This window comes from Lissotriton vulgaris, chromosome 5, assembly GCF_964263255.1.
Source record: "Lissotriton vulgaris chromosome 5, aLisVul1.2, whole genome shotgun sequence".
NCBI classification, from domain to species: domain Eukaryota; kingdom Metazoa; phylum Chordata; class Amphibia; order Caudata; family Salamandridae; genus Lissotriton; species Lissotriton vulgaris.
This window is the reverse complement of record NC_141693.1, coordinates 1,135,798,921-1,135,813,764: the sequence shown is the minus strand read 5'-3', so window position 1 is coordinate 1,135,813,764 and position 14,844 is coordinate 1,135,798,921. Positions and strand designations below refer to the sequence as shown.

Below are 14,844 nucleotides of genomic sequence, written 5' to 3'. Positions count from 1 at the left end.
GTTAACCCATCAACAGACACTCCTTGGCTTTTAAACTCACTGTACTTTTTCCGTCACCTTCTTTTACTGCTTTCTTTTTTGCTCTCTCATATTCTGGGTCAAAGTATGATGAAGACAAGCATTTGCAATGCAATAGGTCTCGCATTTGCGAGAGTTTAAACTATTGGCATTGTAAATGACAATGCCTTTCATTTATGTTTTCAAAACCAATATGTAAATAAAAGGCATTGCCATTTACAATGCCAATAGCTCAAACTCTCACAACTGCGAGACTTTTTGCATTGCAAATGCTTGTCTTACTAATGTTTACTCAGGTTGGTTTTAACCATTTCTCTAAAGGCATGGCTGGGTACGTTTTGAATTGTAAGTTAGTATACCAATATGTTAAGTCTAGCAATGCTTCCCTTCGTACCCCATGGTGCCTTTAAGTTCAACGTTGGATCTCCATAGTTCAATACCTCCTTCAGCAACCAATCTGTGTGTCTAAGACTCCCCCTAAGCAAGTGTCCTATACATGTTTCCCAGCTATTGTGTTCAATGGAGCAAGGAAGGGGTTGCTCATGCTCCGCTCTTGTATCTTTATGTGAGCTATTATGACAATGTGAGATTTCAACAACACTTCTTGTGCCAAAAAGTGTATGCTGTAACCTATTGGTACTTTCCTTCCTTCCCGCTGGAAAGAACACACAAGGTCAACTCTTTTGTAGTTCTCTGCGGCTGCTGCATTCAAAAATAGTGCATGCATCAGAGAATGAAAAATGTCCCTTCTCTGTGGTATAAGCATGAGTTAGAAAACATATTACCATTCACACCACAAGTTTAGTAGCTGCAAGAATAAAACTACAAATTGGTCTGCTTTCTAGGCCAGTCATACGCAAAGCATGTCAATATAGAAGCAACATTAAAGGAGGACAGGCTAAGTGTGAACAGGTCAGTATTGCATGTAACAATAAATACACACACAAAAGCCCTGCCCTAGATGTCACCATTTTTCATATGGGACAGCAATTAACGGCTAACAAACACTGGGGGTGCTTTTTATTGGTAGGAACAAACTCTTCTTGCTGGCCTCAGTAGCTCTGCTGTGAAACCGAGTCCTCTGTTCCTTCTCTGGCCATTAAAGTAAACAAGCATTGAAAATGCAATAGGTCTCGCCTTTGATTAAGTTAAAGCCTTGCTAATGGTATTGTACAGCAAAGCAAATGGCTTTAACTTAATAAAAGGCAAGACCTATTGCATTTTCAATGCTTGTTCTATCTGCCTCAGGAAGATGAAAGGCTGAGTTGGCCAGACAGCAATTCGAAGCGCAACCTGCTAGTTTTACACAGATCTCTATAGCAGGCTTTCAACTCACCGAGTAGCCATGCTGTGTCATACTGGCATCTGGCCCTTACAAAACAAAATACATTTAAAAAACACAGAACAGCACCTATAGGATTGATCTCTGTCGGACTTGATGCAAACCTATCACATCCGGATTCAAATGTTTGACCTGCAGGACCCCCACCCCTTTTCCCCCATGTACATCTATGTGGCCCCTCTGCCTCCCCTCTCACTCACCACAATTCAAACTACTATTTATATCTGCCTCGAAAAGATGAAAGGCTGAGTTGGCCAGACAGCGATTCGAAGCACAACTTGCTAGTTATACACAGATCTCTATAGCAGGCTTGCAACTCCTGGAGCTGCCATGCAGTGTCACACTGACATCTGGCCCTTACAAAACAAAATAATTAAAAAAAAATGTACAAGAGCACCTACAAGATAGATCCCTGTTGGACTGGATGCCGACCTGTCACAAACTGATTCAAATGTGTGTACCGCACGACCCCCCTCCCCCATCCTTACACCACGTACTTCTCCGTGGCCCCTCTGACTCCCCTTCGCTCTCACTCACTCACCACAATGCTGCTCCCACCTTTCGTTAGGTACTATTGAGCATTATTCTGCGTTGTGTAGGGTCTGAGGAGAGAACATTACACACAAACTTTCAAAAATAGTGAAGATCGTGCAGAGGCGGAGACAAAATTAACTTTCAAAGACAAATGTATACTCGCAATCACCTTATAGGAAAGCCAAAAGTAATGTTTACTCCCAACAAATTCTGTCAGCCACCAATAATTTTTGTCCACTCTTTGCCATTGTTGAATTTCTATATAACCCTCAGGCCACTACCTCAAATCTGACTTCATCACTAGTTGATCAACTTTCTTTCTTTTATTTAAATTTTTTTTTAAAAATTGCTGGATCAGGGAGGATTTCATCTACACATCTCCTGTTCCTAATCATCAGCTTAAACAATCAGCACTCCTATACATTTCCCACCTCAAAATCTGGGCTCACTTATCGCAAATCAGATTCTCTAAAGCGCATTACCACCAGCAACCCACTGGCTCCTTCGACTTTGCTCAGGACCTCATATCAGGTCTGTTGGTATCCATTTTGCTGAGGATTTTACTTACATTATCATCACCTTCTTGAAAGAGGGTAATTTCCCAGGTGCCCTTGAAAAAGCTATTGCTCTCCCTTTCCTAAAGAAAGCCAAACTGAACCCTAGTTAACCAGCTCATTTTAGGCCTATATATTTACTGCTTTATTGCTCCAAATTGATAGAACAATACTGGTGAAACCCCTTCAGGACTCTATAGAGGAATACAATGTCCTTGAATGATTACCTTAGCAATAGATGATCTCAAACATAACAGGGAAAGCCGAGAATTAGGAGTAATAATACTTCTCAGTTTCTCTGCTTCCTATGACGCTGTGGATTACTCCATTATTCTTCAGTGCTTCTTGGAATGTAAAATAGCCAGTGAAGCTCCTGCTAGGCTAGAGTCTTTTCTATGTGGAACTTAACACATTAAGTTGGACCCTTGTTGGCTACTGTTTTACTGCATTGTGGACTCCCAGAAGCCTCTTCCCTGCCCCATTCTTGTTTAATATTTAAGTCCAATCACGGGCCAATCTGCTGAACACTCTAAATTGTGCCATCTACCTATATGCAGATGAAATACATATCCTCCTCAGTCTCAAAGAGTATGGAATATTCTCAACTACTGCTCTCCCTACCATTCCTACTACCATCTCTGACTGGATGAAAGCAAATATTTTAAAACTTAATTCCTCTAAATCTGAAATTCTTCTGATTGCCAATCAGATCAACTAATGGGGCAATACTTTATGGCTCCCCCAATTAGAAGACTGTCCACAGCTTGTCTCCACTTTTCATAACCTTGGCTTCTGATTAGACACAGACCTTAATCAAGATCTTCAAATCTCAAAGGTCACCCAGTCCTTTCTATATCAAATCTGTGCATAATTTTCCTTTCCTTGGGTTTTCTCATAAAATGCAGGTAGCCGATGCATTTGTCCTATTGGGCCTTGACTATGCCAACTCTGCTTATTCAGTATTACCTTTTAAAACAATCCATGTACTGCAAAAGATCAGAAATGCTCTAGCCAGGTCCATCTATGACCTAAAACAATTTAAATCAATTCCTAACCCAGTTTAAGGAACTTCCCATAAAGAAAAGTGTAATCTTTAAAATCTCATGCATCGTGTACCAGATCTTAAATAACAGAACCCCTGCTCTTCATCCATTAAACATACTTCTTCTCTCAATCTAATATCAACTTCTAAATCAAACATCTTGATTCCCTGTTACAAATACAAGAAGTGGGAGATCATTTATTCTGTGTTTTAGAAGCCATTTCCAGGAATAGATATTCCTATTGAAATTTTTTACTCGCCATTGCTGTTGCATTTCAGAAAGATCTTAAAAACCTGGCTTTTAGCTTTCATCGCTACCTTTGGGCTGTAGCTTCTTTCTGATAGAGACTTCTAGCAACAAACTGTATCCGGTACATTTTTCTTGGTGTGCTGATAAGGACTTGTGCAGCCTATGCAGACTATATAGGCACCACCCTGCACACTGATGTCAGTTTCTTTCTTTCCATGCTACCAGATGCTGATCCAGAGCTCCTAGTCTCTCTGAGACCTATTTTGATTTTTTTCCAAAATGTCTGTGTGCAAGGGATGACACCTCATAAAATGACAGGTTTCAAACCCTGTAGGGACTGTCACAAACAAGTATCTGTTGCAGAGCCCAATCGGATATGCCTGTGGTGCTTGATGTTGAGCCAGGACTACAAGACCTGCAGAGACTGCTTTGTGATTCATCGGAATGCGAGGTGAAACTCTACGTTGCCAAGCACAAGACAATTGCACGCCAGGACAGTTCCGAGGCACACTTTGCGTCCAAGGTTTGTTCACTGTCCCAGAGTTGATGGATCTGCTCCAGGGGTCGGACTTTGGTGTGTGCCCAGTCTTCAGATAAGCATTAAAAACTAAAGAAGTCCAAGTGGGGCTCAGCTCCCTTGCACATTTGCTTGATCAGGTGAGGGGGGCTTAGCCATCCTTCTCAATATCGTTCTCAAAGATATCAAATTCCCCAGCTGATTCCGGCACAACTTCTGCTTCAAGCAGTCGTCAACCACCTCCAACCTAAAGTGAAACTCCTGCCATCTTTGGAATTCACTATCAACGTTGTAAATTTACCCTTGATTCCTTCTCAGGCACTTCCCTTCATCAGACCCATTCTGGACATGGCTCGGTTTCATGCCTACCCGCTGGAAAGACTCCAGAACATTCAGGCTTTGATTACGATTTTTCAGCCTTGCCCTGGATTTCAGTGAGATCTAGTCTAAGGCTGCTGGAACGATTGACCTCCTGCATCCTGCTAGTAGAACACACGAGGTGGCATATGCAGGGCCTGCAGTGGGATCTGAAAACCCAGTTGGCCCAATATCACGGGAACCCCTCTCCAACCATGTTCGGATTTAGGAGGAGACTGCGAATATCTGCATTGGTGGTTACTGGACTTCGATTGGGTTAGTGGCGGATCTCTCTCCCACCCAGAGATGCATCTGTGATAGATGCATTACACCTGGGGTTAGGTTAGCCATCTGCCAGAGGTGGAGATCAGAGTCCTCTTGTCTCCGGTGGCATCCTGGCTCCACATCAAACTTCTGCAGCTGTGGGCCATCTGCATGGCATTGAAAGCCTTCCTTACGTCCATCTAGGGGAGGCTGGTGCAGGTGTTCAGACAAAACCACCTCCATGTGGCTCTGCAACTGACAGAGGTGAGACACAGACCCTATGCCTCTGAAAATGGAATCTTTGTGGGGGTGAACCACCTGGCAGGATCCTTGAATGCCAGGACAGACAAACTAAGCAGTCAACACCTAGATGATCATGAATGGCACTTACACCCAGAGATGGCGCATGGTCTCATCCGTGTATGGGGAGAACCATGGCAAGATCTGTTCGCCAGCACCGAGAACGCGCAATGCATGAGTTTCCAAGGTGTCCCTTGCTTGTAGACGCATTACTCCTTGAATGGAACTCTGGACTCCTGTATGCCTTTCCAACAATACCACTCCTGCCACTAGTTCTCAAGAAGATCGGGACTGACTGGCCCAAGTCATCCTAGTGGCTTCGGATTGGGCATGTAGACTACGGTAGCCAGAACTCCTGTACTTGAGCATCTGTCCTCTGACTAGGCTGCCCCTCTCGGAAGACCTGGTGTCACAGCAGGAAGGCAGGGTTTTGCACTCGGGCCTTTGCAATCAGTTCATGCTGAAGAGTCAGCTGCAACAATTAAACACCTTCGACGTCCCTCCAGAGGTGGTGGTTGTTATTTTGGCAGCCAGTCATCCCTTGACTTAAATTGTATAAATCCTCTAGAGACAAATTTGTGACTTGGTGTGACGCCTGCCTAACAAACCACCTACAAGTCAATTTATCTAATGTTCTTTCTCTTGCCCAACAGCATTTGCTTTGGGCATGGTTAAGGGTTATCTTTGTTATGTTATGTTATGTTAAATTTGACTTGTAGAGCGCACGTACGCCCGTAGGCTTCATGGCGCTGTAGGAAGTTTTCAGAAACACAACACAACAACAGGAGGACAGCTTGGTTTCACCAGTTTTTGCCTTCTTATGGTCACCTTGTGATTTAAGTCAACAGTTGCAATGCGATTTTTGAAAAGGCTGCAACATCTGTTCCTCCTTTTCCCTTTGTCATGCCCCATTGGGACTTTATCCTGACGTATCTGATGTACACTCCGTTCAAGCCACTTAATAGCTGCCCTTTAAGGCCCCTTACTATCAAGACTGTTTCCTCATCACCATTTCCTTGCCATGGCATGTGAGCGAGCCTCTGGCTCTTTGCCATCCCCCCATACACCTCCTCCTTCCCAGACAAAGTGGTTCTGCAGACATGGGTATCCTTCCTAGCCAAAGGTTGTGTTGCCAATCCATGTTGGTCAAACCGTCACCCTGCCATAGTTCTATGCTCCACCTTATCCCTATAAGGGGGAGGAGAGGCTTCATTGCTTGGACCTCAAGAGTGCACTTCGCTTCTACATAGATGGTACCAAACACCCCAGGGTGGACAATCCGCTCTTTGTAGGGTTCACTGGAAAAGACAAGGCAGTGCAGCAAAGGTTCATCTCCAGCTGGATCGTGCTCTGCTTATGATCTGCCAGGCATTGGCCGAGCAGCAAAGCAAGTAGTGGAACTTCGGAAGGATTACTCGCTCAATCTACCAGGGCCAAAGCTGCGACCACTACATTGGCACTTGGAGTCCCTCATCTAGACAAATTGTCAGGCAGCTGCATGGGCATTCCTCCATACGTTCACAAAGCATTATTGCCTCGGCGGTCAGGTTTGCCGAGAAGGGCATTTTGCCCATTCAGCCCTGCAAGTCTTTCTGGTTTGAATCCATCCACATATGCATTTCTGAAAAAGTTTTTCTTTGGTATCTGTTCCAAAGGGGAGGAATATGCAGCTAGAAGTTTCTGTCAGAAGAACAAGTTGGTTAACTTCTGTAATGCTCTTCCTGGAAGAGACTCTATCTAGCTGCAGATTCATCATCAACCCTCCCATGTTGTGAAATGATCTACCATTTGTCCACTCTGAGGATATTCTTGTAGTATGCCATCATGCCTAGCATGAAAGTAATGTGATAAGCTCTCAGGCCACAAGTCAGACTATGCAAAAGAAACCCTGCTGCAGTTATTCCAGTCATTGCTTCAATTTAAACAATTAGCACTTTTTGAATGGTTCATGTGCAAATGAGAACATACCCTGAAAATCTATCAGAAAATGTTACAATAATTAAAATACACAACTCCCTTTTCTAATGGATACTTTTTCCTACACATTACTTTTTTAGAAGTAACTCCATTTAACTGTTTTTTTAGATTATGCTATGTAATTCCTTTGCTATATCAGCTGCAGACCCGCCAGACATCACTTATTGAAGTGACCTAGCAACTTAAAAAGGAGCCTTCCAAGCTGGTGATGTCAATTTCTTTATTTTTGGGCACCATTTCTGGAGCACGCTGAGCTATTGTCTGTGCTTCTTTCACCATTTTCTCCTATTTTTCCTGACCAAATTATTTATTGTGTCGCCTTCCATAACTTTAAGCCTCATCTGGAAAAGCAGAAAGCAAACGAATGCCTCCAACCCACTTGTGATCTCTGGGAGATGTAGTTTTTATTTTCTACGGGTTCTGGACTCAGGCATCTTGCCTTAACAGAGGGACTATCACACCCATAGTTCCGCCCAGCGTTGGCTACTCCCCCGGTCAGAAGGTGACTACGCCGGTCTCGACTGTCATTCTGGGCAACGCTTTGTCGCCTGTATTTTCTTTGAACTGTGAACACTTTCTGTAACAAACGCCCGGGTCAGCGATCAACACCGGAGAGGCCCAGCCTGGGAATGCGACCCTCTAAGGCGCTGCAGTGAACCTCGTGAACCTTGTCCCCTCCAATCCTCCCTTTTCTCCCTATATCGGACTTCCCCCGGAGGGGTTGTGGAGCATTGCAGAGAGCAGTGTGACGGTTGTTTGAAGAGGTGAACAATGGCTCGTGGCCTAACCTTTACCTCATGCTGCTCATTTATGTATTGAGTTATTGAATTTATTGAACGTATCGATATTATGCCTTAGTCCTCTCTGGGGCTATGATTGGCTGTGTGATTAGTAGCGTTATAATTATGACCACGTTCTGTCTGTAGATGTGGAGCAATCTTTGGCAGTTCATCAAATTTTGAAATATGGGAGCAAAACTGTGAGGAGTGGAATGTGTGCGGTCCAAGCAGCATGGTAGCACTGCTTAGGGTAGAGCTGTGGCAGGCAGGAGCATAAATGGCCTGATTAGGTCCAGGTGTGGTTAGAAAGCCCCTTCATTGCTCCCCTGCCCCTGGCATAACCATCAGCAAGTCTCTTTGGTCCTTCTAGGCTGTCGAAAATAAAGAGTTCTGTTTGCTTTCATGGGACACCACAGCCACTGAAAAAGCGGAAGAAAATCAAGAATGAATGACCAAACCTCACTATTAGCTCACCAATCATCCTAAAGGCCTCAACAGGTTCCTTATGCTCAAGCCCTGCAAATTTGCTCTCGAGGAAAAAGATTACGGATATTATTACCCAGTGCGTAATTATTCAATCCTCCATTGCGGAATATTTTAAATATTCCGCGAAAACAATACAAGAGGATTTGAATCCTCTAAGAATCTAGGTGTTGAGCCTTTCTAAATCTTTATTATATACTTACCAACCTTCAAGCTCCTAAGATATGGTAAATAATAATAACCCTGCAAATAAGCAAAGTCTGGACAATTCAGCAAATAAGCAAATTTTAGATAGTGCCGCAAAGTTGAGTAATGATCTAGGCTTTTATATGTTTGTTGTAAAAGCACAAGTCCTTGTTCTGGCCCAAAGTCTTGCTTATTAACCTTTTGGTTAAAGAAATCTCTACCTTCGATCGAAATGAGTTAACAAGCTTTGGCCATTTTGGTGCTGCCTGTATCAGAATTACTAGTGAAGGATAGCAGCAAACCTAGTAGTACTTCAATGCAGGAAGTATCTAGCCTGGACTTAAGTACGGAAAAGGCTGACATAGACGCCTTAAGTCCGGTTCCATCGAGAGGTTTAAAAAATTCTGATCCAAAACCGACCCTATCTCTGCTGAAAATGAACTTTGAAAATGCATTGCCTAAGTATATGAATAAAATCAAGGAGCGTCCTTCGACTGAGTCTAGTTAACTAACGGCTGATAATGAGGTTGATCACAGGGAATTTATGAACAATTCAATAAAGTCTGCTGATCTTTCCTTTATGGCAAAATATGATACAATTAACCCTGACTCTGCGAAGTCCCAGGTCCATGGAATAGCTTGCTCAACACTATGGATGCAAAACAGCTGCCCTAAACTTCCATTCAGATAAACTGAATACATCGGTGTATTTGCTTAATACTCTTGCTCTTTTTGTGGAAAAGTGTGGCTCAATGGTTAGAGCGGCAGACCCTGATGCAGAGGTCTAGCCCGGGACCAGGGTGCAATTCCCCGCCTCGGCAGGTCTTGTGCTCAAAATTCCATGGATCTGATAATTCTAGCCTCGGTGCCTATTCCAATCATGGAGTCCCACTCTGCAACTCTGGGCAATAGCTTGCTTAATCTCCACAACGGCCCCCACAACGCTAAGGATGCCTGGACTCCACCTTGGGAGTGCCCAGGAGTGGACGCCTCACAGGGAAAGCCAGGATGGGTTCCACAGCGGTATTCGTACAAGCGCCTTGAGACCCTCGCGGGTGAGTAGTGCGCTATACAAGTATCAATTAAATTAAAAATTAAATTAAAAATTTTGTTGCAGGGACAGATTCCAAATTACAAAAGCGGAGTCATTTAGTAGTTAAGACGCAACCTGATACAAATAACCAACTAGTAATTTGCACGTGTACCTGTATATTAATTAATGTCTCAAATCCTCCAATGATAGTTGGTTCTCTTGTGGTTTTAAATCAAAATGATATCTACCATGTGGAGGGCGAAACCTGTAGAAAACCCGCCCCCTGGACCACATCTGGGACAAAGTGCCGGTATAATTCCTGATTCACCAATTAGACAACAAGACCATCCAACTACGAGCAATAGAAGACAGGCGGCAGAAAGTAAACCATGATTAATGTCCAACAGCTTAATGCAACTGAAACTGTACCGCCAGACAGTTGCTGTCCAGTGAGTTAAAGCGAGAGCAAAATATACCAAATTATTGGAATTCACAAATCGGTCTAAAACAAAGGGCCAGAAGGACTTAGAAAGGCTTGTAATAAATTAAAGAAATTACCAACAGCCACGAGGGTCGATGAGAAGATAAAAGACTGCTATCCTATCTTTAAACTTAAATCTTCTAACAGCTGTTAAAAACAGGCAAAATTGATTGCTCCTGTGGTCTATTGTCCTGAACGGTATTTACTGGCAGATACTAATCCGGCAAGTGGGAATAAATCTCAATCCAGGCTACAAACAGTAGGTTATTTAAACCAAGACAAGATTTAAAAAAAAAAGACTCAACTTGCCCTGTAAATGATGTGGAATGTTGAATAAAAAACTCTATGGGTTTAAACCAAAATATTGTTCTGGAGAACTCACAGAATATAAAACCATACCAAATTGACTTCAAATAAAGCTAATAATGAACAAATACCCAGTATCATTAGTGAGAGAGGGTACTCCCAGATTAATTCATCTCAACAGAGAAATCCTTGTAGTCGGAGGACAAATGGCAAATGTTCAGGTTTGGACCGCGGCAGTGGAACACATGAAGGTAGTAGATTATCCAACCCTTGTACAAATTATACTAAGCTCATCTTCATTCCCATGTACGAATCTAGAGATTCCAATGACATTATCAACCGAAGTATAATTTCAAAACTATTAGCATCAATTTCGATCTTATATGGCCTTACGTCTGCAGACGTTGAGGCACTTTAATTTTAAGCAAAATCCTTCTAATACCGATCATGAAACCACTCATGTCACATGGTCAGCCCCTAAAATTACAAACAAAGTATTTGATTGCAGTTTGTAGAGTATTGAAGTTAAGAAAGATGTCTCTTTTAACTACCCAACAATCCTGATTCCCTGTCTGCCTTTAAAGAGGAACTGGCTGGCCACACTCCCACACAATATTTCAAAACAGCCTACATCTCTTTTATTAGGTGCTATCAGCCCTCTCTCTAAACTGACTAAAATATCATGTTTTCCAAATGCTAACTCAGTCTCTGACCCTCGCATCTGTGAACAAACTGAGAAGAGAAAAATTCTAATGGAGGATTGGATGTGGCTTCTGTTGGCTCTATCTAGACCAATGGCGAAAAATGATGTGCAGTTAATTTTGATCAGAAACAATTACCCATGAGAATTTGTTCTTGGAAAATTCACGGCTTAACAATGCTTCTGCAAGATCCAGCGGCAATATCCTTCTTACATAGTTTTGAAATCTTGATTTTCCAAGAAACATAGAGAGATCAATGCACTCTGATCATCATCTGTCATGAATTTTCTATTAATGCCACACGTTCATCACATCTAGACCGAGCCAAAGGAGAGTTAGCAATATATGTAGCATCAGAACAAGACGTTGAAGTTTAAGTACTTACCTTCAAATTGACATGGCTGAAATGTATTCCATTACAATATCCATCTCCGATATTTCTATTAAATATTTATTTGAGGATGAGGAGAAATAACAAGATAAGTCGACTTGCCATAGCTCAATATCAATATAAATATCTGGAAAGTCAAGTTTCAATATTGCACAAATCTGTTGTGAGCAACTCCAACAATTTGACCTATTGATGCTTATTGAATGTGTTCCAGATGTGTTACTACAATTCCGACATGCATGGCTTCCCGCCATAGCTCTGTAGTTGATTACACCAGGGCTGGCTTGCTCATGTTACTGGCTATTTTATGACGCCAAGACTTGAAAGTGACCACAATCCACAAGAACTAACTTTGGAATTGTCTGTGGGTCATATGCAGAAATCCATTTGTGTAATCACCAGTATTTCTCTGGAACGAAAAACTCAGTAACTTAATTGGAACAAGTTTTGGAGAACTTGTTTTGATAGAGCCAAGTAAAACATGCAGGAAACCCATCTGGCTGGAAAGCTTCTGAGGCCTTCCTTGCTTATTAGGGTGTGTCTTGTAATGCTACACCGCGTATGGGGCTTTGTGGCCCAAAGGATTACGGTCTGCATTACCAAAGCTAAGGTGTCTTAATTGAATTTCCAGTCATGTATCACTGTATGAGATCTGGAGACCAACCACATGGACTCCCTCATGTGTATTATTGATGGCCTGTTTAGAGCTTCTGCTACTGTGTTTGCGTCCAGTACTATGTAATATACTACCTTATACCTTCTAAGAAGATGTTCTGATTTTTAAGCGGTGGAATATACTACCTTAGACCTTCTGGGAAGATGTTCAGATATTTAAGCTGGGTAGAGCTACCTGCGTGAGAGACCAAATTGCCTTAATCGGATAGTCACAGTTCTTTACATGTATTTGCAACATGGCTGGTATTCTCTCTATTCTAGCAGTGCCCAAAAACTTGTCTGTGCACCAATTTTTATAAAATATTTAGCTGTATGATTTAGACTTATTCATGATAATTTTCATTTTAATCTGTAACCTTTTATTTCTTGCTTTAGGTTCATTGAATGCCCGGAATAGTAACGAAGATCGCTCCCCTGAAAATAATGGTTCCACAGTCCCGGTGGATCATTTTCCAGAGGTGGACAAGGCTGTCTTGGTGGAGCGAATAGTACGACTGCAGAAGGCTCATGCCCGCAAAAATGAAAAGATAGAGTTCATGGAGGATCACATAAAGCATCTAGTGGAAGAAATTAGAAAAAAAACGAAGTATGTATAATTCTTTGGTCCACAACCCTTTGTTGTGGAGCTCGGCATTTGGTTTACATTTTAAATTTCTCACGCTTTGCTGTTACATTACCTGCAAAGACTGTGCACATGCTTTTGGGCCATTTATGTTTTCCTGGACTTCAAACCCACAGTAATAATGCTTAGAAATATTGTGAGAATTTTGCAGGAGCTACTCATCCCCTTGGGGACGAGTTTCACTTTGCATTTGCACCGTATGTTTTAGAATATTCAGCCAAATCCTCAGCCATTTGAGACTGTGTATGGTCCGGAGCCGCTCTTGATCTTAGTTTGATCCAATATGGTGGCCATGTCTGGCCAGCACTTTACCCACTAAAGTTCCCTATTCTAATTTTGCCTTCCCTGCCTTTTTTCTTGGCTGCCCCGTACTTGGGCCAGCAGTGTATTTGATCTTATCCAGAGTGTAGGAAAAACATTTTTACTTCTGACAATATATCAGATGTGTTTTCTTTCTGTATCATTGTTTTATGTTTCCTTTCAATGTAGGTTTTTCTGTCTCTTGAACTCTTGAATGTGTTTATTGTTGGGTTGGATGAATGAATGGGTATAAAGCCTAAACATAGCTGTAATGCAGTGGTCTGCATTTAGTTTTGATATTTTAGTATAAATATTCAATCACACAGTTGTGCTTAGAAACCATGTTTTACAAGCTGCCAGAAAGTTACTTTAAAGTAAAGAAATGTATAACGTAATAATCTCTTTCCACCACAAAAGACAATATGGAGATTTCTCTATTCTGCACACTGTGCTGCTAAATACTGATTCAAAGCATCAGACATCTAGAGACTGGAACTTTAAAGGTAAATTGATTACTATATGACCCTATTGTTTCAAACCACCAACACTTTGGGACTCAGGATATTGCAGCTGATGGAAAATTATTGGAAACACATATGTTCAGTAATGACATCACAGTGGCATGGTATATTTTCATACCATCACCAGCGTACTACAGTCCCAATCAGCTACTAACAACATAGGAGAAGAGATACAACTACTGGTCATAGTGCTTCCTTTGCATCACAATCATCCAAAAATCTTAACAAGATTTGATGAGGACTCAACTACGTAAGGAACTGAGACAATTTTAAAGATTTCTTTCTTGAAATGAAGCCAAGACTTAAGCTTGTCATTGTTTTCTGTGGTCATTCACGTTGTGTTGCTACAAGGAGTTGGAGAAACAATATAGCTAGTATGTAAATAAGAGCAAACATGAAGTTTATTAGTTCCACCTTTCTATACATCTGTACATATACTTCTGGGTATTGTGTATGTCTGCAGCAACGAGGGACTAGATTTGTGGCATTGTTCTAATATCTACAAACCTGGATTAGCACCTCTACCTCAAAACGCTATTAGGACTTTTGAATGGATTAATAAAGTTGATGCATGAATAAAATATGTTACGTTTGTACTTCTGTTAATGATCTACTTTTTCCTCTTTGGGTACCGATTGCCAACAAGAATACCAAACAATAGACGCAGTCCTCTGATATCCTTTTGTTTTCCTGGTGATTTCTACCATTTGGTATTTTCCACACAGACAGAAGTGAGGATCGGACTAAAACTCAAAACGGTTGGCCCTACACGTTCATCAATACAGTTTTTCTTTATTGCATGTATGGTTTACAAGATTATAATACAAATATCATTGTATTACACAGGTAGGTAACACCCATACATCAAATCACATAAAACATGAAATTTAAAATGACTAAACATTTAAAAACATTTTTAGCTATTTTATCCATATTTTCACATCTCTCAAAGGCAATTGACGTAACTCTTTATTTTTATGTAGTTAAAAAGGCTTTAAATTACAGCACCATCTTAAAATAACATGTCTGCAACATTTTTGGTGGCTCCTTTGATGCATCTAAGACAGATATTATATGAGCTATATATATATATACACATATATGTGTATATATATACACACACACACACACACAATCTCCGACTACCTAAATAGAAACTGCATTCTTTCTTCAGTGCAATAAAATGCCGCACAATATAATATACAAATATT

The 14,844-nt window shown here is 41.5% G+C and overlaps 1 protein-coding gene across 11 annotated transcripts in view; it reads left to right on the top strand.

Annotated features, from left to right (window-relative positions):
- CCDC186 (coiled-coil domain containing 186) overlaps positions 1-14,844 on the top strand; it is a 662,916-nt gene that overhangs the window by 527,932 nt on the left and 120,140 nt on the right. For 9 of the 11 annotated variants that reach the window (XM_086922872.1, XM_086922870.1, XM_086922871.1 and 6 more), the window contains one exon: positions 12,566-12,776. In XM_086922872.1, the coding sequence (XP_086778998.1) occupies positions 12,566-12,776 (211 nt within the window). Of the gene's footprint in view, positions 1-12,565; positions 14,215-14,844 lie in introns of those variants that run through there. The other 2 variants (XM_086922875.1, XM_086922876.1) reach the window with 1 other exon arrangement.